At 36.5% G+C, this 20,864-nt stretch overlaps 1 protein-coding gene across 2 annotated transcripts in view; it reads left to right on the top strand.

Moving 5' to 3' along the window:
• EFL1 (elongation factor like GTPase 1) overlaps nt 1-20,864 on the top strand; it is a 69,235-nt gene that overhangs the window by 45,418 nt on the left and 2,953 nt on the right. For both annotated transcript variants that reach the window (XM_064668931.1, XM_064668932.1), the window contains exons 16-19: nt 1,497-1,628; nt 4,092-4,239; nt 7,615-8,612; nt 13,127-13,311. In XM_064668931.1, the coding sequence (XP_064525001.1) occupies nt 1,497-1,628; nt 4,092-4,239; nt 7,615-8,612; nt 13,127-13,311 (1,463 nt within the window). The remainder of the gene's footprint in view (nt 1-1,496; nt 1,629-4,091; nt 4,240-7,614; nt 8,613-13,126; nt 13,312-20,864) is intronic.

Consider the following 20,864-nt stretch of genomic DNA (forward strand, 5'->3'; position numbering starts at 1 on the left):
CAATCCTGCATTTAAAGCCGTTGGATGTTGTTCTGCTTCCAGTTATTTTGAGGCAGGTTTTCTTATATAATGACATTTTGGGTTTTGGCATTCCCTGCTGGCCAGGCATCCAACCTCCAGAGCTGGAGAAACAGCCTGATCCCACAGATGAGAACTCTGCAGCAACTGGCTCTTCAGAACTCAAACTCCCTCATGATCTCATAGGGTGGAAGCTGATCCTCTTTGTTTCTGGCATGAAATAAAGAAAGCTAAGCCAAAAAGAAGAACCTGGAAGAGTATTAGGGTGATAATGGGGAGCTGGGGTTAAGAACTTCTCCTTAGGCTTGTGTGAGAGAATGAGAAGGAAGGAGCACAAATGTACTGCAGTCTACAATGTGAATTTAGTTTTTAAGCAGGTATAGATGATGAGCTAAAGGTTTAAATTTTCTCATAATATTGTAAGTTACATTTAATTTATGCTCTTTTGGAAGTACTATAACTCTGATTGTGATTGAAGGAGCATCAGGAATAGTGACTGTATATATCGCTATCAGCTTTATTTGTTGTCTTTATTACTCAAACACTTCTAGTTGTGTTTTTATAGCTGTGACTAAATAATGAATGATATCCTATTGGTTAGGAATTTGAAGGCAATAATTTCAAATTCTCTTAAATGTGCCAGCCAGCCAAGACTAAATATGCATTTACAGCAGCTATTTTGCAGATTTATAGCTAATATTTTTCTATATTTTTTCTTATCACTACAATTTTAGCTCACTTTTCTTCAACTTGCCAGCATTATAAAATATATTAGGATGAGAATTAATAGCTTAGTATATGATAAATTAAATTTTACAAGAATCATGTTGGAAAAAAAGGGAATCCCAAATGGGCATGAGGGGGTGGGAAGGGAAAAAAAAAGCATTCTTCACAGTAGTAATAATTAAGCACTGAAAGAGCTTGGCAACAGAGACTGTTCAATTTCCATCATTAAAAGTTTTTAAAACTTCTGATAAGTGTCTGAGCAACTGTGAAGTTAGCTCTTCTTTAGACTGGAAGTTGGACTAGATGACCATTGCAGGGCTCTTGCAGTCTAAATTTTTCTAAACTTAAAACACCAAAATTATCTCTGAGCTGTACAAAGACTTGGACATACTAGAAAGGGAAAAAGTCCTGTACAAAGGCTTGGACATACTAGAAGGGAAAAAAGTCCTCATGTCCTTTCTGTTCTTCAGAGCTATAAACACGCCTTTTTGAAATACTGAGGGACTGCAGTGGGAACTGAGAGACTAAATATCAAATGTCACACCAGAGACTTGAGAACCCAGTTTATGCACAAATATTTTAACAGATACTTTATATGAATGGCGAGGAGTTTTTGAATCTTATTTTTGTAATTAGAATAATTTTAGCTTTTTTTTAACATGACGATTGTGTCTTTAGTCTCATTTAATGAACGTGGTTAATTTTTTTTGTTGTTTTGCCTTTTTATTTTTTTCTTTTCCACTTACCATTAGGAATAGGAGGCCTGCAAGATTTTGTGCTAAAGTCTGCAACACTGTCAACATCACCTGCTTGTCCACCATTTACTCCTCTCAACTTTGAAGCGACACCGATTGTGCGGGTGGCTGTGGAACCAAAGCATCCAAGTAGGTTTAACAGAGAACAGGGATGGTAACACAAATTCAGTGTGGTAGTAATGCAGCTACCCACCCTTAGTGATTTGTCTGGTTTATGATTTAGTCACTGAATCAGAGACTAGCCTAGTATAAATTGAATATATATGTTGTCTAGAGGGCTGTGTGTGAGTTGTTCACCTGGCTCGCTCGTGTCTCAGTAGGTGAGGAGAACAGGAGACCTTGTGCCCTTTTGTGGTCAGACTTAGCTGTTCCACAAATAAGACACCACATGGTGCTGAAAGTTCAGTATTCCTTTATTGTGAAGGTAAGTAGATCTGTGGGTTTTCCCTTTCTGCTGACATTCTTATATGCTACATCATTAAGCTCGTGGTACAGATTTGCAGTACTGCATCCCATTGATCCCTTCCTCCAAACCAGGGAGTGGTATATCTCTGGCTTTATTTGAATTTCAGCCCAATTTCCATTTGTTGTTGTGGTGTTAGTAGAACCAAAATAACTGGCTGTATGTTCGGTTGCAAAATACACTAAGATTATATGTTTTTTTAGAAAGTGATTGGACAGCTTAGCAGCTATTTGTCTCATGTGTTTGAGTAACAGATAATCATATATTGTACATCCTGCATTTGTTAAAGCAGTTTTGAAAGTATTGGAAATTACTGGTTCTGCTGAGTGCAATATTAAGGTAAATGTTAAAATGTTAAGTTAAATGTTAAAGGAATGTAATTCTAGAACTATTGACCAATTTGGGGATATTTTTTTCTCCTTAAAGATAAGTTACATCATTTTTACACCATTACTTAGTTTTCCCTCCTTGGTAACTTCTGAGTCTGTGATTTGAATGAAATTTCTTAGGGGGACAGAAGTCTGAAAGGTAGCTATACTTAGGAAAGTTTACTGAAAATCCACTGCTGCTTGCAACAACAACAGGAAGACAAAATTTGGATTGCAGGCTCAGCTTGAAAGCAATCAATTGCCTAGTGAGCTGTATATAATCTTGAGGTGGCCCTAGCACATTGTCACATGTGGGTGCATTGGATTGCCACATCAAACTGGCTTCAAAACTGCATCTGCTTTTTGGAAGAATGACTCAAATAAATATAAATTATTTGCCTGGGTACGTTTTATGAACTTACTGCATATCTTCACATTCATGTCACAATCTCTCTATATGGTTACCATAAGCTCTAAAAGAAAAAAATAGAAAGTGTTCATCACTCTGTGAGCTGAAATGCAGAAGGCAAAGTTCGAAGTCTTCGTTCAGCTCTGTTGACCATGTGAACTAACACTGGGTTTTTTCCCCCTTTTTGTTTATTTTTATGTTTGTTTTTCAAGGATACTTTTTTATTACACCCTTAGCTTAGCAGTAAATATCCAATATCATTTTCTTTTAATAGTCTCCAAGTGAATGACAAGTTTCATGTCACTTTTCCTTCTGAATATGAATATGCATTCCTAGAAAGCCTGTGGGTATTCTTTAACATGCATGTAAAATAAAAAAAGGATTCATAATTAATTTTTTAAATTGTATTCATTATGAAAGGCTGCTGACATGAGGTGTTTATGCATAGCTTTGATGTAATCTAGCCAAATTTGACTCAGCTGTGGCTGTTCATTCTCCATTAACTTTAAAGCAACTCTTTTTAAACACCTTCATTTTAGGGACAGCTGTGATTTGTTTCACTGAAAAGCTCTCACATTCCTGATTTTTCCCCTTTTCAGGTTTTAATTGCTTTAAAGCTTTTCAGTGGCTTCCAGCTAATTTAAAATTCTTCCTGTGCTTCATTTGCTCTTATGCCTTATAAGTAATCCATATGGAATGCTTTTCAGTTTTATTTTAGTAAAGTTAATATGGCATTATTTATGTATTTGGAGCATTTTCAGCATTAGCAATTTAGAGGTTGCTACACTTGGTCATGAAAGATTGTAAGGAAATACAATAATTTACTGAAAGATGACATTAAACAGCTGTAATAAATAAGAAAGGTTATAATTTGATAATTTGTGAAAATGATGAGTGCAGTCCTGAATTTTTTAATCACTTCATATCAATAAAATTCAGGGGGCTTTATTGGTTGTGAGCTGTTTATGAGCTGTATCTGAAATTAATTGTATATAGGAAGCAACATAGCACAGTTACAGTCAATAGCTGGCTTGTTTTACTGAACGTGTTGTAAAGCTGCGCAAACAAAAAATGTGCAACCCAGTTAAGTGTGGATTGCATCATCAGTATCTAAATTGTTGGTGACAAATTCTGAGTACAGCTTATGTTTTCAGTTACTACTCTTAAACCATACCACTCTGTGACTCATAAGCAGAAATTTGCCTCTCTGAAAGTTTTTGAGTATTCCTAAAATAAGTATGTATGTTTAGACTTCCATAGAAATGAGTTTTACTATTTCTTGGTGTAAGTCTATCCTATTTCAAGTATTCCTTATCCAGTATTACTTTGTTAATAATATCTTATTTTGCCAGGTGAGATGCCTCAGCTGGTCAGAGGGATGAAGCTTTTAAACCAAGCTGATCCTTGTGTGCAGGTTTTAATCCAGGAGACAGGAGAACATGTGCTGGTGACAGCAGGAGAAGTTCATCTTCAGCGTTGCTTGGATGACCTGAGAGAAAGGTTAGAGGGGCAAGTAGGAAGAAATATTTTTGGTTCAGTAGGTGTCTGTTGTATTTCTCTGTCAGATGGATATCTTTGATTTATATTCTGGTAAAATAGAGCTTTATCCACCAGCAGTTTTTACCATTGGGTCATAAATGTACCTTTTTGTAGCTATAAAATTATCTACAGTGAGGTAGAAGCCACCAGTTCATCACTTCTATACATCTTATTGATCTTCTGGGCACTTTCTAGAAATTATAAATTGCAGTAGGTTTAGGAGTCCAGTTAAGAATGTAATGTGGTGTTTGTACAAAATAAAAACTGAGAGGCATCATGTCTCACAAATGACCTCTCAAAAATTAGAAATCACCGAGACTAAAATTTTATGCGCGCACTCTATCCCGTTCATTTTCTCTTCTCATTTATTATTTTTTTCAAATGTTAATCTGTTCTCATTCATGAGCAATATTTTTGCAAGCATATGTGCATATGTTTACTATACTCTGTTTCTTCAAATGATAGAAGAACAGTTGTCTGAAGCAATCTTTTCCTATAAGTTCATTTCATAAAACATTCCTGGTACTTCTGCCACATACATTTATTGTCATTTTTGTTCTAAACCAAGAAGCAAACCTGATGATGTATTGTTGAATGTTGATGTTACTGTACTCATACTCATTTCAGGTTAATATCAGAGAACAGTCATTTCCTATGGAAGTTGTAAAATTGGAAGTATGTGTTAATGGTTATCCTCATTACAACTTAGTGCAACACATTTTTACCACTTCTAAAAACATAGTGTTATTTATTAATACACCCTACTTAAATGTAATGTGTTAAAGCAAAACTGGTTGTGCCTGTATTAAGCTGCAGTTTGCATAGCAAGATTGTATAAATGCCTTTCTTCCTGGCAACAGTCTAAATTTGGAAAAAAATCCTAAAATAATAGCAGCTAGTAGCAGTCCCTATATTTACATTCCTAACCTTTAGTTTTATGTGCATAACTTTGGGGTTTTTATGAGTTGTCATCTAATTTGGCTTTTGTTAAGAGAATGATAACTGTCAGAAGTGACCATTTTGTGTCCTTTAGCTGTTTTCCTCAAGAAAATGTTGTCAGTGTTCTAAACTACCGAAGCCCAAAAACGCTCTGTGCTTGAGGGATTGTCAGCAAAACCAAGAAACACCTGCAGACACAAACCAGCAGGGCTCCCACCATTGTCCTGCCTGACACTGATGCCTGTTTTTCTCACTTGGGCACCATCTCCCAAAAGGAGCTGGGAACAAGTGTGTTTACTGGCTCATGCTCCATCAAGTCATCCCTGAGGATTTGGCATCTCTCAGCTGCCATCCCTCACATACTGGCTTGTGGGACGAGAATTGTCCCTTCCTTCTCTCCCCATTTTCTAAAAGGAAAAGCCCAGAATGGGATCCCTGTCTTGCTCCATTGCTCATGGATTCCATGTAAATTCTGACAGTGGTAAACTTGCACAAGTTAACTATTAAAGCGTGAAGAGGAAAAGTTGTGCTCTGAAGTGTGAGCTGGGTTAGCTCTCTGTGTTTCTGTACTAATGTTTAAATTCTTCTAAGCTTGCATAATTTGGAATAGCAAATTGTGAACTAGGGATTGAGGCAGCATAGGATGACTTTAAAATGTGATCCACAAGTTTTCCGCCCAAAATATCGGGAAAGGTTATTCAAAATAGTTTAAGTCACACCTGAAGTAGTGGTGCAGAATTCTGATGTTAGCATCTACCATAATTGCATCAACTGGGTTTTGCAGAGTTGATGTTTTTTGACTAATTACAACTGAGGGTTCTGCTGAATTCAAACTACATTGTATTGTCTTTGTCAAGATTTTAATCAGACTTGTTCAGAAGTACATACTTAATTTTAGCTTTCCCAGTGTGTATTTAAAAAATTATGTTCAAGTGATACTTATTGTCAAAGATGTGGAGAGACATGGAAACCACTAAAAGATCAGTCATCTGTGTTTATCTAAATGATTAAATATGTATGTTCTTCTTAATTTTGCTAAATTTGTTTTTCTTTTTTCTTCCCAATTAGCTCTTCTTCCCAATTAGTAAGAAATTAGACCTTGTAACTTTGAACATTTGTTTTCTACTTTTTACAGTAGAAATTTTTAGAACTTTCTCTCCAAAGAACATTGCAAATACTAAGCACAAGGGGATTAAATTACTCTGTTCAGAATGAGGAACAGAATTAAGGTAGTGGTTGCATGTGGGGGTGTTCTGTTTGTGTTTTTGGTATAATGCAAGTGCCTGGAAGAACTGCAAAAAGGACAGTTCTCCTGGTTTTGCTTTTTCTCTGCAACTTTTTTTATCGCTCTGTCAAGATTTACCAGGACATAAGAAATTTTCCTTAGTCCTTTTGTTGTCATTTAATGAATCTGCTCAGAACTTGAGTGGTTTAGAAGGATACACAACTCTGAACTTTGAGTCTGTCAGATAAATGTAATAAATAATTCTTCCTTTTTTTCTTGCCATCACTCATAACATTTGACATGCCTAAAACGTTTCACCTCACTTTAAAGCATCACTTTTTATCATGAAACTTTTGTAACAGTGGTTATCAGACCAAAAAGACAAAAATATTTCTGTTAACTTTGTGCTTGTTGCTGTGCCAGGAGTGCTGAAAAAATGGGAGTATCAGCTCTCCAAGTGCTCCTGGCTCTGAAGATAGAGTACTTTTACTGGGTTGACAGATCTGGGTTACCTCTGTTCAGCTTACCCAGTGCTTCATCTTCTTGGGGCATCTCAGCTGCGTGAGCAGATGTACTGGTTGAAATCAAGTGTCCATCTTGCTCAGTAGCATGTCTGCAGCAGTGTGGCCCACAACAGTTTGGGAGGAGTAAAACAGAGTAACTGTGATGCTTTCCTGAGCCTCTGTCCATTGCAGTTGAGGGTCTTTTGTATTTTGGCTGTCAGTTAATCCTAATGAGCCTTCCCTGTGCCCCGTGTAATTTTGCACCCTCTCTTGTACTCTTTAAGCATCTGAAGGCTGCTGGTGCTCGTGTCCCTTTGATTATCTTTATTCTCAATGTTTTTCTAGTTCTATTGTATTTCTTTTGAGGGCAGAGAACAGCAGCACATAGTTTCCAAGACGTGGGTGAAGCAGTGATTTACGAAGAGGCAGAGCAATGCTTTTGCTTTTATTTTCTTCAGTTCCTTTCCAAATATTTTTGAAGACGTAAGAGGCAATGCTTCTTTTTTGAAGTACATAAAATTTGAGTTTGAAATGCATTATCTAGTAGTCTGTGTTGCAATCACATTTATTCATGAACATCTGTTCCATGTTAAGGCCATTGCCCTACCTCCTGCAGGTTTACAAATATTTTCAGAATTTGAAAACTAATTTTTAAACTTTGTTTTACAGGTTTGCAAAGGTACAGATCAGTGTATCAGCACCTATTATACCGTTCCGAGAGACAATCACAAGACCTCCAAAAGTAGACATGGTGAATGAGGAGATAGGAAAACAGCAGAAAGTTGCTGTCATACACCAAACAAAAGAGGACCAAAATAAAATTCCTGAAGGAGTTCAGGTTGATTCAGATGGGCTTGTTACCATATCTACTCCAAATAAACAAGCTACTCTCAGTGTAAGAGCAATGCCACTTCCTGAGGAGGTAACTCGACTTCTTGAAGAAAACAGTGACTTAATTCGAACTATGGAGCAACTCAACACATCTCTGAATGAAGATAAAAAAACCCATGAGATAAATCAGAAGACTCTTGATAGAATCAAAGAATTTAAACAAAAGTTGGAGAAAAATCTGCAGGGAAGAAAGTGGAGAAATGCTGTTGATCAGATCTGGTCATTTGGACCACGGAAGTGTGGGCCTAATATTTTGTTATATAATTTTGAGGGCTATAAAAGGTCTGTGTGGCAGTGCCTTGGGAACACTGTGAAAGAAGTAAGTAAATACAGAGACTTTGACAACAGCATAGTAAGTGGATTTCAGCTGGCTACACTTTCAGGTCCCATGTGTGAAGAACCCCTCATGGGTGTTTGTTTTATAGTGGAAAAATGGGAAATAAATAAAGTTGGAGATATGCTGTCAACTAGTAGGCAGGATTCAGGGGAAAATGATGCCACAGAACATCAACAAAATGAAGATAATACTCTAGGAAGCACTGATGAAGGTCACAGTGCAAATGAACACCAGGACAGGAATCAAACTGGTACAGAATCACCTGAGAAAATTAGTAAACCCAAGGGAGAGTTGTCACTTGCAGATTGTTATGGTCCCTTCTCTGGACAGCTGATTGCCACCATGAAGGAAGCCTGTCGTTACGCCTTGCAGGCGAAACCCCAGAGACTCATGGCAGCAATGTACACCTGTGAAATCATGGCTACTGCAGAAGTGTTGGGTAAGACAGAGAAATTAAACCTTTGTCAAGGATTTGCTTTCTGAGTTCCAAGCTGAGCTTTCATCAATGAGACTGAATCAGAAAGTATAACTTGATTAAAAACTTTGTCAAAAGTTTTTTATAGTTCTTCAATGACTTTCTAAAGCCTGTAGTATTTATACTGTTCTGAATGAAAATTTAGCATTCTTGCTTATCTGAAACATATGCATGAATAGCAATGTATACCTTTTTGGAGGTGTAAGATACAAAATGTTGCCTTTTTATGGATTTTTTGTAATATCAACTTCAGTAACCATGAATATCAGTATTGCCCATATGTTTAATCATTAACTCCATGAAGAGGTGGGAAACCTGTCCTGTTTGTAAAGTGAGGGCAGAATCTTATGCCATGTCAACATGCGTTGAGTTAATATAATAAATAATATAGAAATAAAATCAGGAAAAGGAACATTAAATTATTGTTGCAGTCCAGTTGGTAATTTTGTTTTTTCTTAAGTAGCATCTGTATCCTTCTGGTATGCAAGTAGATCACTTTGCAAACCCAGTGCATACCAAATTGTGTCACTTATATTACCTTACCACTTACACCTACTTAAACTTGTTTTTATGACCTACTTACAACACCACTTAACTTACCCTAACAGTTGTTCTTGGAGTTTTCCATGGGAGTTGCTTGCACGCTGAATCCAATCCAATGCACAAAGATTTTCTTTAAAACTAACCTCCACTGCTCATTTAAGCTACTGGCAAATTCACTTTGATGGTACTAATCATGACAGAAATTATAGCATATCCCATATACAATAATAAAATATTTGATTACTTGTTGTAAAAAATCTTAGCATAACACAAGCATGATGATAGCAGTCCAGAGAGCAAAATTTAAAATTGTATGTAATGAAAACAAATGCCTTTGAGTGAACAATTGTTTTGTACACATACATGATCCTGTTCTTTTCTGGCAGTACTGGCAGAAAGTGTCATGTGGTAAGCTTATTAACACATTCCCTTAAACAACTTATTGGGACATAGAACTTTGGCATTTTAAACTATCTTTTCTAGCACGTAAGAATGCCTATCTAAACTAGACTTTGTAGTGTTACATGTTATCTCTACATCAAGCTATAAGGAAGATATCAATTTTGAAACCACAAAAACACTGTATATATAAATTGCTGTTTTCTAAAATACTCACTGCCCAAAAAGCATGATTGTTTGCAGTGAGGGAATTAACATGCATTGGCTCATCAATTGTGCCATAAACCCAAATGGAAGCATGGCTTTCTAATGCATATATATATATATTTTTAATGAGTGTAATTTAGGACTCAGACATGCAAGCAAATTAGTCCAATCTAATGAATGTGAGTTGTGGTGTAATAGCCATGGACATGCACTTAGTTCATTACAAATTCATGAGTTTAATTTTTATTATGGAAATTTAAGCTAATAAATTGCATCCTCATTAGGGGAAGTGAAAAGCATGCCTGCTGCCCAGTCAGGCTTGGCAGTTGACATGTGAGAAACCACTGGCTTTTGTAACTTTGTTCTTCCCCTTGGCATTCCATACATTGATACCCAGTGAAGTTTAATATGTCTTCATATCGATCTGCTTGTTTCTAAGATGCTTCTGGGAGAGTTTTCAGTGTATAAAGCTTTTTCCATCAGACTTTTCTGAACTGGAGCTGAGGAGAGGAACAAGGAGAGGGGAACACAGGGATGTGTTACAAGCTTATACATGTCCAGTATAATGGGCCTTGGGTTTAGACTTGGGTCCTGCATACACCTGCTGTTTGATATACTTTGAGCATCTCATTCCTACAGTTAGTTCACTAGAAAAATCCATTTTTATGCCAGTCCTGCTTTACAGAAGTTCTGTGTAAAGTCTCAAAAGCTGAACTAGTATCACGTTTAATTACTGTTGTTAGCTTTTGCCTGCTGATATTCCTACCTTTTGAACTCTTCTTTCTTTCTTGTGTTCTGGATACTGAAAGATAGACAGCCTTTTCATTTTAAAAGTGTCAGTGAAACATAGCTGGGACAGGACTTGACCAGTCTCTGTTGTAGCTTTAGTTTTTGTATTTTGATAGCATTCCTTAATGTGATTTTTTTTTTAATTAAGTTATTAAAATTTTAGATCAATTCATAGTATTACCTCTGACTGAGTTGTGTGAGTGAAGACATGGAGATCCAAAATAGAAGAGCAGCTCCTTCTTCCCTGTTTGCAAAGTTTATGGTGACCCCTGTGCTTTTGCACATAGTGATACTGTTTCCTTCCACAGTCTTTCTGTCCAGTAGGAAGCTTTATTTTTTTCACTTACTTAAAGTATCCTTCAGTAAAGCAGTGAACAGGAGCTGGATATTTCAAGGAACTGGACTTAATACATAATGGAAGTGAGTCCATTGTGCACAGACTTCTGTATGTTGCAGGACCATGAAGCTGTTTTTGAAGCACTGTTGTGCTGTTTTGAATAAGACCTTACAGTATTCCTTGGTGATTGATGCTTCTAAATCCATTAAACTAATTGGAGTAGAACCAATATTTCTTTGGTATAATGCAGTCTGCCCATAGTGGTAAAACTGAAGCCCTTATATAGGTTCTTTGTGACACCATTGATTGAGCCAAACACTCCAGACTACTGGGATCAAATACATATAGCTAAAAACCATTTACTAAAGCTATGAATTGTCTTCTGGCATCAAAGAATAATCTTCAGTGAATTATGGCCAGAATGTGTGCTTTGTAGTAAATGTTACCTTACTTATTAAATATGTATGGAAAGTTTGCTACGCCCTACTAAAAACAGTAAAATAACCTATAAACTGGTTTTGAACTTACTTGCTTTAGCAAATTGCCTTTAATATATACTGTGTGTTACATACACAGTATATGTACAGTGACCATGATATGATACTCTTTTGAAACGTTTAAACTTGCATTTTAAAGTGGTTACTGAATTGTGAGCTGTGCTGAGACCTGACCCTTTCATATCTGAGAATATTTTGGACTCTCTGAAATTTCCATAGACTTGAAATTGCTTAATTATGTTAACCAAGGCTGTACATGCCTGGCAAGGTCAGTGCCTTATCTTCAGAACGCCTTAATCGTTTTGTGATTTTAAATGTAGACTCTTAAGTATTTCCTCAATTTTCTCACGAACATTAAGAAGACTATTGTGCACAGTAAAGGTGAAGTTCAGTCAGAGGGACAGTGAGGAGGTCCTGGTAAGGGCATGAGCAGATAAAATTATCAGTGATAATAGAAAGAGCACTTCAATCCACATTTTATTAGAGAACTGAAAACTCTGAAATGTTTGCTGCTGAATTGATGCTTCATTCCTTGCATCTGATAGGAAGATTTAATTGTACTGTGTGTTTGTGCTGAATTTCCTGAAAAAGGACTAGATTCTGTATTTTAAAAATAAAGGCAATAAACCCACTCCAACATTTCCTCAATATATATGCAAATCAGTGCATGTGGCTGTAGTATTTAATGATACCTTTCTGTCAAATCAGAATAGGTGGCAGTTATTACAAAGTAATGTATATTTCTAATTATTTCCTTTAAGAGTCAGTTTTGCCCAGCTATTTAAAAGGTAGCAGTATGTATTCATGTTTCTTCAGTGCAATATAATATATTTGAACCTCTTAGAAATTGTTATTAACTTGTTCTTCACAGCAAGGTACTCTTAAAGTTAATTTGTAGATCTAATAATTATTAACTGTTCATGTCCATAAATGTGGGCATTCCTAAACCATTTTTTCAGTATGTAGGTTTTCTTGATCTTTTTACCTTGATCTTTTTATCTTGATCAACACAAATGTATTTGTTAGTTTTTGTCTGTAGAATACTTAATCATAAGTTAGCAAAACTGATTTAAAAAATTTATTGCCTACTGTAAAGTCAAGCATGGACATTTTCACAACTACTTTCATGATATGTACACTGTATTTCAATGGATTGAGTATTAATTTGGGAAAGAGAATTGAAATTATCCACGACTAACTTAAGACTGCATTAATTAAAAAACTAATTGAGCACATTAAACATAATAAATATGTAGTATTTCAGATAAGCTAGTTTTCGGTGATATGGTAATCCAAACAAATTTCTAAAGATAGCAAAGATACAATTCCTGAAAGAGAGTAATATTTCTTAGTAATGACTCTCAAATATTTGGTTGGGAGAAATAAAGCAAGTTAGGCACATAATCTGACAAAGTGCCTTTTAAAATCAGTCATATGATTGTGTAAAATGTACCTCTGTGGATTTATACAGTAGTCATAATGTATTAAATGTTACTCATATGATTCTTTACATTGTACTGGCAGATTATGTTGGTTGTTTGAATTTAATGGATCTGCTTAATTGATCCACTTACAAGGAAGAATTTTAGCCGAAGAAGTTGTGCTTAATTTTACTTAATGCTGAAGCTTCCTGAACAAGTATTTATGTACTTCATGATGCAGAATATAAATGTGCTGGTAAGCTCATCAGAATTCTGTCTTTGCAGGTCGTGTGTATGCTGTCCTGTCCAAGAGAGAAGGCAGAGTGTTACAAGAGGAGATGAAAGAGGGGACGGATGTGTTTATTATTAAGGCTGTCCTGCCAGTAGCAGAAAGCTTTGGTTTTGCTGATGAAATCAGGAAGAGAACCAGTGGCCTGGCGAGTCCACAGCTGGTGTTCAGCCACTGGGAGGTAAAAATATCTATTCACTCCATCTGTTTTGGTGATCTATTTCCTGTAGATGTGGCAGACTGGAATAATAAGCGGAAAAGGTTAAGTTTTGGTCAAGGCATTTGATTAATTCTTTTTTGAAATGAAGAGGAAAAATGTAGCCTTATGTTAGTCTTACTTCTTTTTAAAGATATACTGTTCACAACTGTATTTACATTTTGTTTAGATGGGATGCTTTTTTATTTCAGTAGAAAGTAAGTCCTTCATAATTGAAACTGATTCTTCATAAATGTGTTTTACTGAATTTTATGTGCCTTTTTCCATGAGTTCTCTGGTGAACTTCTTTGGGGAGTGGGAAAAAACCCAAAACCACAAAACAACCCCAACCTACCACTAACAGAAAATGTATCAATAAATATAATGCACATGAAAGTTAACCTTTTAAGGGTTAGCAGGGACTTAGGTATTTTTTTTGTCCTTATATATTCCAAATCAACATATATTTTCATACTTAAAGGCAAAGGGGATAGATTTCATTCTTTCAAAATTAAGTGCCGATAGTAAGTGGAGGTGTCCTCAGAATCATTCCCTTTGGTCATCTTTGTAACTTAAATGAAGAGGTAATTTTGAAGGTTTAAAGGATTTCAACATGCAAGTGAGAAAGCAGATGAGGACTGTCAACAGCTGAAAGTGCACTGTATTTTGTTCCTGTGATGTGGACAGTAGGTCTTCAAGGAGAAATAGAAGAAGCTGTAAGTCAGAGTTCCTTCTTTAAGGCAAACCACCTGCATTGTAGGGCTCCTCAAAAGACTCCACTGAAGGAGCTAAAAATGGGTTCAAGGGCAAGAGTCAGTATAAACTTTTCACATTAAATTTTTTAAATTAACTATGAAGTCTAGATTTTCCTGGGTTTGCCTGGGGGGGTTTTTTGTTTGTTTGTTTTAGTCAAGTGTTCCTTTATTTGATGTTAGAAGCCAGTAGAAACTTTTGTAAATGGATGAGAAGGCTTTCTCTTTGTTTGTTTCATCTTCTGATTTATTTTGTTACCTCAAATGTCAAGTCTCTGAGTACAACCAACCACAGATTTTTAAGGTCAGTAATACTCCATGAAGTTGCCAGCTATGGACTGCTCACCACTGTTTCTTTCTGAAATATGTGCTGGTTTTTCACATGGTGTGGGTTCTTCCTCAGTTTCTGTAGCTAAATTGTCTTGGTAGGTAGTATCTGTTAAATACTCCACTAACAGTATTTCTTTGTTAGTAATTGTTGCAACTGCCTCAGCAATTTTATGTGGATACCAGTGGAAAAGGAGGACCTCTGCAAACCAGCCATGTGCTAACAAAGGAGTTGGGAATCCTTGAAACAGTACACTTGGAAAAGTATCTTCTTTAGCAGTGGTACCTTCCTGAAGTTAGAAGATGCAGGGACCAGGGACTTGCCTCTCCTCCCTCAATGCTGATTCATTTCATTTGTAATTAAGTTTGACTTCACAGAGAACCACAGAAGGGAAAACCAGCTACACAGAATGCAAAAAGGAAAAAAAAGGACAACCCTCCATAGATGGTATACACATAAAAAATTACCAAACTACAGCTTTTGAATATAGGGATCTCGGTGTAAGGCAGTTACAGGTCAAATACCTTAACCAGTGAGTGTTGGCAGTATTGCATATGGCAGTCTTGTCAGTTTGGATGTTCTCATCTCAAGTGCAACTGGTGAGGTTTTGTTGCTTAACTGGTCTTTTGTCTGAATGGCCTCTGATATCAGTGCCCTAAAGAAATATCAGTCAGAAGGATGATAATTCCAGCTAACCATTGTTCTGTGCCAGCTTCTTTAGGGTTGTAGCTACTGTGCTCCAGCACTAAGGAAAAGCACAAACCCCGTGTCTCTTGGCCTTCCCTTCCACCACAAACCTTGGCCTGTGTGTTCACTCTCAGATGTTATGAACTTCACATAAGAGAATGTTCACACATAATTACAGATATGCATGGGAAAGGGAAATTTGAACAACTGGCAACATTTTCTAGAATTGACCCTGAGGAGAGATTATAATTGCAGCTCGTATGTTAAAATATAGTAGGAAAAATTACTGTGTAAGCCAGTCACCTCTCCACCTGGCAAATCTGCCAGTCAGGAGTGTTGGGATTTTTTGTCTCATTGAAAGCCGTGCTAACATATTTTGTGACAAAATAAGCCTTTTACTAAGCTGCTAGTAATGTTGGCTCTGTGCAGTGGTGGCAGAAGGAGTGCACGTTATTCTCCCATCATCAGCAGAATTGCTAAATAAATACAATTTTCAGAATCTCTAGTGGTGGCATGACAGGGAAGCCATGAGAAATGGTTTGTGTCTCAGATCCTGTTTATTTTTCTCTCTGTGTTCTGCACAAAAGAAAACCCTCAAATAAAAAACTCTGTCAAGTTTCATCAGATGTTAGGCATGACTTTGACATTGCCACCTTAGTGATGAATTATAATGGTATATGTATATAAATGATAAACACCAGCATTTTATTTGAATCCCTGTTACTTAATTTATCACTGTGTGAGATAATATGATGTGAACTGTATAATCTTAAAGTATTTTTTCCTTAGTGTTAAAAATGGGAAGAAAATGCAGTAGCTGCTTGGTTTTGTTCTGCATTTTGTTCTGCCAGGGTATGGCTGCTGCTTTAATTGCATGATATCCAAACCTTTCCATGACATTTGGAATTAATTCTGTGTTAGTGGTGTTTTCTCAGTGTGCTCACCTCATTAGCTGAGTACCTGGGACATGCATTTGTCTACACAGATTCCTTCTAACATGTTGTTTAACCCCATTTTACACTTAGTGAAGTAGATGCTTTTTTGGATTTTTGAACTTTTAAACACTTAATCTCATGGACATCACATACATAGGGTATATTTAAAGAATTAAGGCTTGAATTGACTCTTTTATTATATTTCATTAACATGATTTGTAGACTCTAAACACAGGAAGGTCAATGATAGAGCCTACATTTAAATGAAGCCATTTTGGTCTCTGTGGAAATGATATTACCTTTTTTTTCCCTTCAGTTAATGAAGGTATTTTGTGTAGTTCAGATTGCTCCAGCCCCAGGGGACGGAGCAATACATGTATCGAGGTCTATCTTGTCACATACTCCTTTTTTATTAGTTTCTTCTGGCATGCTTATATAATTTATTCCTGCTGGTAGAGGACAGCACCAAGTAACCATTAGTGGAAGCTTTCAGTTTGGTCCCAGCTTACACAAATTAATTTTTAAAGTTAGTAAGGCATTTTCCTCTATGATAAGCCTAGGCAAATGTTAGGTGTGTTGGGTTTACTTGGCAGTATTTTCATAGATTTCAGTATCAGCTTTCTTCTGAATTGTTAGTTTAAAATGTTTAACTTTAGGATAATTATGAACTACTTGTATTTTTTTTAATCCTTGAATTAGTAATACACCTTCAGTTAGTATATGTTTTTGTTTGAGCCTGTTTCCTTTGTTGTCTCTCTATTCTTTGCAGTTCAATCTTTTAGTCATGTCATTTTATCTTAATCATAAGGTTCTCTGAACAAGAAGATATTTATGATTGCACAATGCTTAGAATAATGGAACTCTAATCCCATTTGGGAAGTCTGTATTATAAGTAAAAATATAATCCATGTGGCTCTATACAGATGCTGATTCAATTTTCTACTAGTTGTTGTGAAATGTACAGTATTTCTGTTAATTCACATCTCTTAAATTGCATAATGATTGGCTGTTAAACACACTTTTATTCTTGGGGGGGTGCATGAGTGAGCTGCAAACGTGTTTAATCAGAATTCTTTTTCGTTATCCCTTCTAAGTAGAATAGTGTCTATCAGGAGTCTGGAGAAACAGAGGAGGACTGCATGTAGTAATTGCTAAGAATATGAGGAGGCATTCTGAATCTGGAAGTTTTATATTCTGAATTTGAATTCATTCTTTTCAAATTGTATGTCATTTTACAACTTGGAAGATGAGGCTTAATATAGAAGTTGCTGAATGAGATTGTTAGGCTTGAATTAAACAGGAAGCAGGCTAAAGTAATGAGAGAGACTCGAAGAATCTGTGAGTCTACTCTAGCTTTGAACTGTAACTTTACATACACTATTGTGCCAGTGACAGTTCAGGCACATAAATGAATTCTAGGAGTAACCTGGAACCTTTCAAATATGAGAAGCTCATTGTATTGGCAAGGACATTTGAAGCTAATTGAAGCAGTAAATAAAAGTGCTAGTGGTGTGGCTTTAATTCTCTCTGTCAATACATGTTTCTTAAGTAATGGGAAAAAATGCAGCAGCAGAGCCACATGTCTCCTTTTTTTTATTTCCAGTTACCAAATTCCTGTTTGCAGCTACTGACTGAAGTCAAGGCTAAAGCTTAGCTCATTGAGACACAAACAAGGATGATGCTCTTGAGCCAAAATAAACTTGTATGAGTTTATTTTATAACTGTGTAAGTGTTCATTATTATATTATTTCTTGTAAGAGAAGTTCTTGTGTCTGGCAGGGCATTTTAAGGCCTTGGCAGTCCCCCTTATATATTGTGAATGGTAGCTCCAAATTATGTGATACTTTCAGAGGCTCATTTTGCCTGTAGGGCATCTACACTCCTAACACATACTTGTAGGGTATTCTCTGTTCTGGAAGCACACTGCCTGTATCCAAATGGCCTTGCATTTGTCTGTGTTCAGTGCAGAAGCACTTGTACAGCATTACCCAGCACATTACATATGCTGTTTTGAAAAAACAGCAGGTAACTATTCACATAAACCTCTGCAAATTTCTGCCATTTTACCTGAAAGTAAGTTTACCTGAAAATTTTCCTTTTCCAGGGCCGCTTCAGGCATTCCATGTATGTATATCATCTGTACCTTTTTAAGTTGCACAGTCTATGTCATTAGTAGGTGATGGACACCACTGGAGCTGCAAATGCTCTTGAAGTATCTTTCCTGCATCAAGTTTTCAAAAGTAGAAGGGATTCTGATACACTGACACCTGTATCATCTTTGGAAATTGTGCAAAAACTATTGAATTATTTTTTTTTTAAAGGAATGTCTGGCGTAAGGTTTATCCTGGTGTGCTGAGGGCTGCTGGTGGTACTGACTTTAGTGTTTCTTGGGATTTCTTGTTAAGCAGTTCACAAAGGCCATAATGTTGCTTGCTGATCTTAAAATCTCCATCAGACAGTGTTGCCCTGCTCTTTCTATTCATCGTCCAACTAAAGATTTTCCACATTGATGATATTTGGCTCCAAAGAAATTTTCTGTCTTCATCAGGCAGTAAGGACCAGTAGGGGAAATGCTACTAGGAACATGGCTGTGTTCCCAGATCTGCCTGACCTTTTGGATGAACTAGGCAGATCCCTTCTGTTTGCTTTTGATGCTTCTCTCAACCTTGTTTTGCATAATTAGGCTGCCTTAGGCAGAGGCTGTTTCATACCATCGTTTTGTGAAATGCAGTAGACAATGGGACCAGGATCAGTATTGGAGCCATCTGGGTGACACTGAAATGCAAATAATAAATCATCCTCAAATTAAGGCTTAAAATTCCAAGTCCTCTTGAAGTGCAAGTGATCTGCTCTAACTCATATCTTATTGACAAGCTTGATTAGCTTACATAATCATTTGCAGGATTAGTACACACTGTCATCTTTCAGTATTAATATAGTATGCTCGTAGTATTTCTATTTTTATTGATTGGTTATTGCAGGTATTCAGATTATGTCTCTGACAAAGATACAAGCATTTATTGCTTGAATAATTAATGTGTAGCTGTTAGGCTGAAAAAAAGTGACATCTGTTTTGCCTGAGCTGCTCTGCATGCTGTTACTGAACAAGTCTTATGAGACTTCATTGTTTGGGTGTGTTGGTTTGAATAGTGATATTTAATGAAACATCTTGCTTTAGAATGATTTCTTTTTCTCAAGAATACCCTTCACTTACAGTGTTTTAAGTAATGCATTCACTTCTTTTGGAATACCTAATCCCAGCTGACTACATTATAAACTGTTTTATTTATACCTAGAATAGGCTCATAGTTCTGCACTAAGTGATGGGACACACTTCAGAATATATTTGACTGGGGTTTTTTGATTTTAAGTCATAGTTTGAACAAATTTTATCTGAAAAATTAGTATATGGAAAAATCTAAATAATTTTAAATTTAAAGTGACATACAACATAGTGTTTCTGAACATCTTTTCTGCTTTGATCCTGTGGATCTTTTGGGATCCACAGTAATGCTATCTGTGAAATAACTACATCATATTCCAGAAGGATTGATCCATTTATAATCTAATTAATTATTTAGGACTTTATCCAGGCAAAAACTCAATTTCTGTCACAAATTCCAGAGCCATCCCTGTGTGGTTCCCATGAATACAAACAATAGCTCAGGGCCTAAAAAGGTTCTCAGCTCTGATTCCAGGAAGCCCAGATCCACCATTGTGACAGTCCCTGTTGTAAGGAAATTGCTGACAATGCTTTGGGAGCTTTTATAGGGAAACGTTTTCTTCCTTTTGCTTGCTTGCACTGTATTAACAGAGCATGGGGACTGATAGATGCCACCTGCTATGAGCATTTGCTTTGATACATTAATTTGATGTGAATAAAGAGGAACAGTCTAGTTTGTGTCCTCACCTTCACTTAGAGAATCAGAACTTTTAAAAAAGAAAACTTCCTGCTTATTTTTGTGTCTCTGTGGCAGTAGCACCTCTGTGTACTCATTTTAGGGTTACAGTGACTTCTTAAAGGAGATGCACAGCTGGTGCCCCAGATTCCAGCTGACTCAGCTGATCTGGCTTCCTCTTTCTCATTACTTACCAGGGTGTGGTGACACATGTGCTGAATAACTCACCTTTTGCAGTGTCTGCATCATTTAGGTAGCCATGGTCCTCTAACAGATGCCACCAGATGTTGCTCTAGGAGCAGTGTGTAGTGGCTGAATTATTTAAACAGGTTGAGAAGCAAAACTAGCTCCTGAGGTAGTTTTTGGAACCTAATTAACCTCTTCACAGAGCAGCTGTGCATCAGGATTCCATAGCCCTGTGCTGCAGTAAGTTTGCAGGTTTACCCTTGCTGGCTACTTATTAGTAGCCAGTACATAAATTTGAGCCTCCTGTTATGCTGACTTTCCTGAGGCCTGTTGAAGGATAAAGAATTATTATCAGTGGAAGAAGTATTCAGGGCAAAACTTCAGTAGAGCAAGTCTTTCATCAATTATTGAAAGAGCCAGTCTGTCAAACCTGGGGATTTTCTTAAGCATCCATCACTGCAGTATCTAAATATTTACAGGTAGATGAGATCTGTAAGTTGAATTTTGTATACTTTTGGACTCCTCTGTTGTATTCATTCTTCAAGAACTGCTATTTCACTGTTTCTCTCTGGGCATGATTTCTGGGTGTTACATTTCTTGCTAATGTAAAAAAAAAAATTCATCAAAGGGGATAGTAACAGCCTTTTAAGTTATCATAGTTTGTAGCTGTATGACCGCTCTCAGTAGTACAGTCTGGAGCAAATCCATTGAGCATGAGTTATCTTTTCTTTTTCATGTGTTCTCAGACTTT

Source organism: Pseudopipra pipra, chromosome 12 (genome assembly GCF_036250125.1).
Source record: "Pseudopipra pipra isolate bDixPip1 chromosome 12, bDixPip1.hap1, whole genome shotgun sequence".
In the NCBI taxonomy this organism is placed as follows: Eukaryota; Metazoa; Chordata; class Aves; order Passeriformes; family Pipridae; genus Pseudopipra; species Pseudopipra pipra.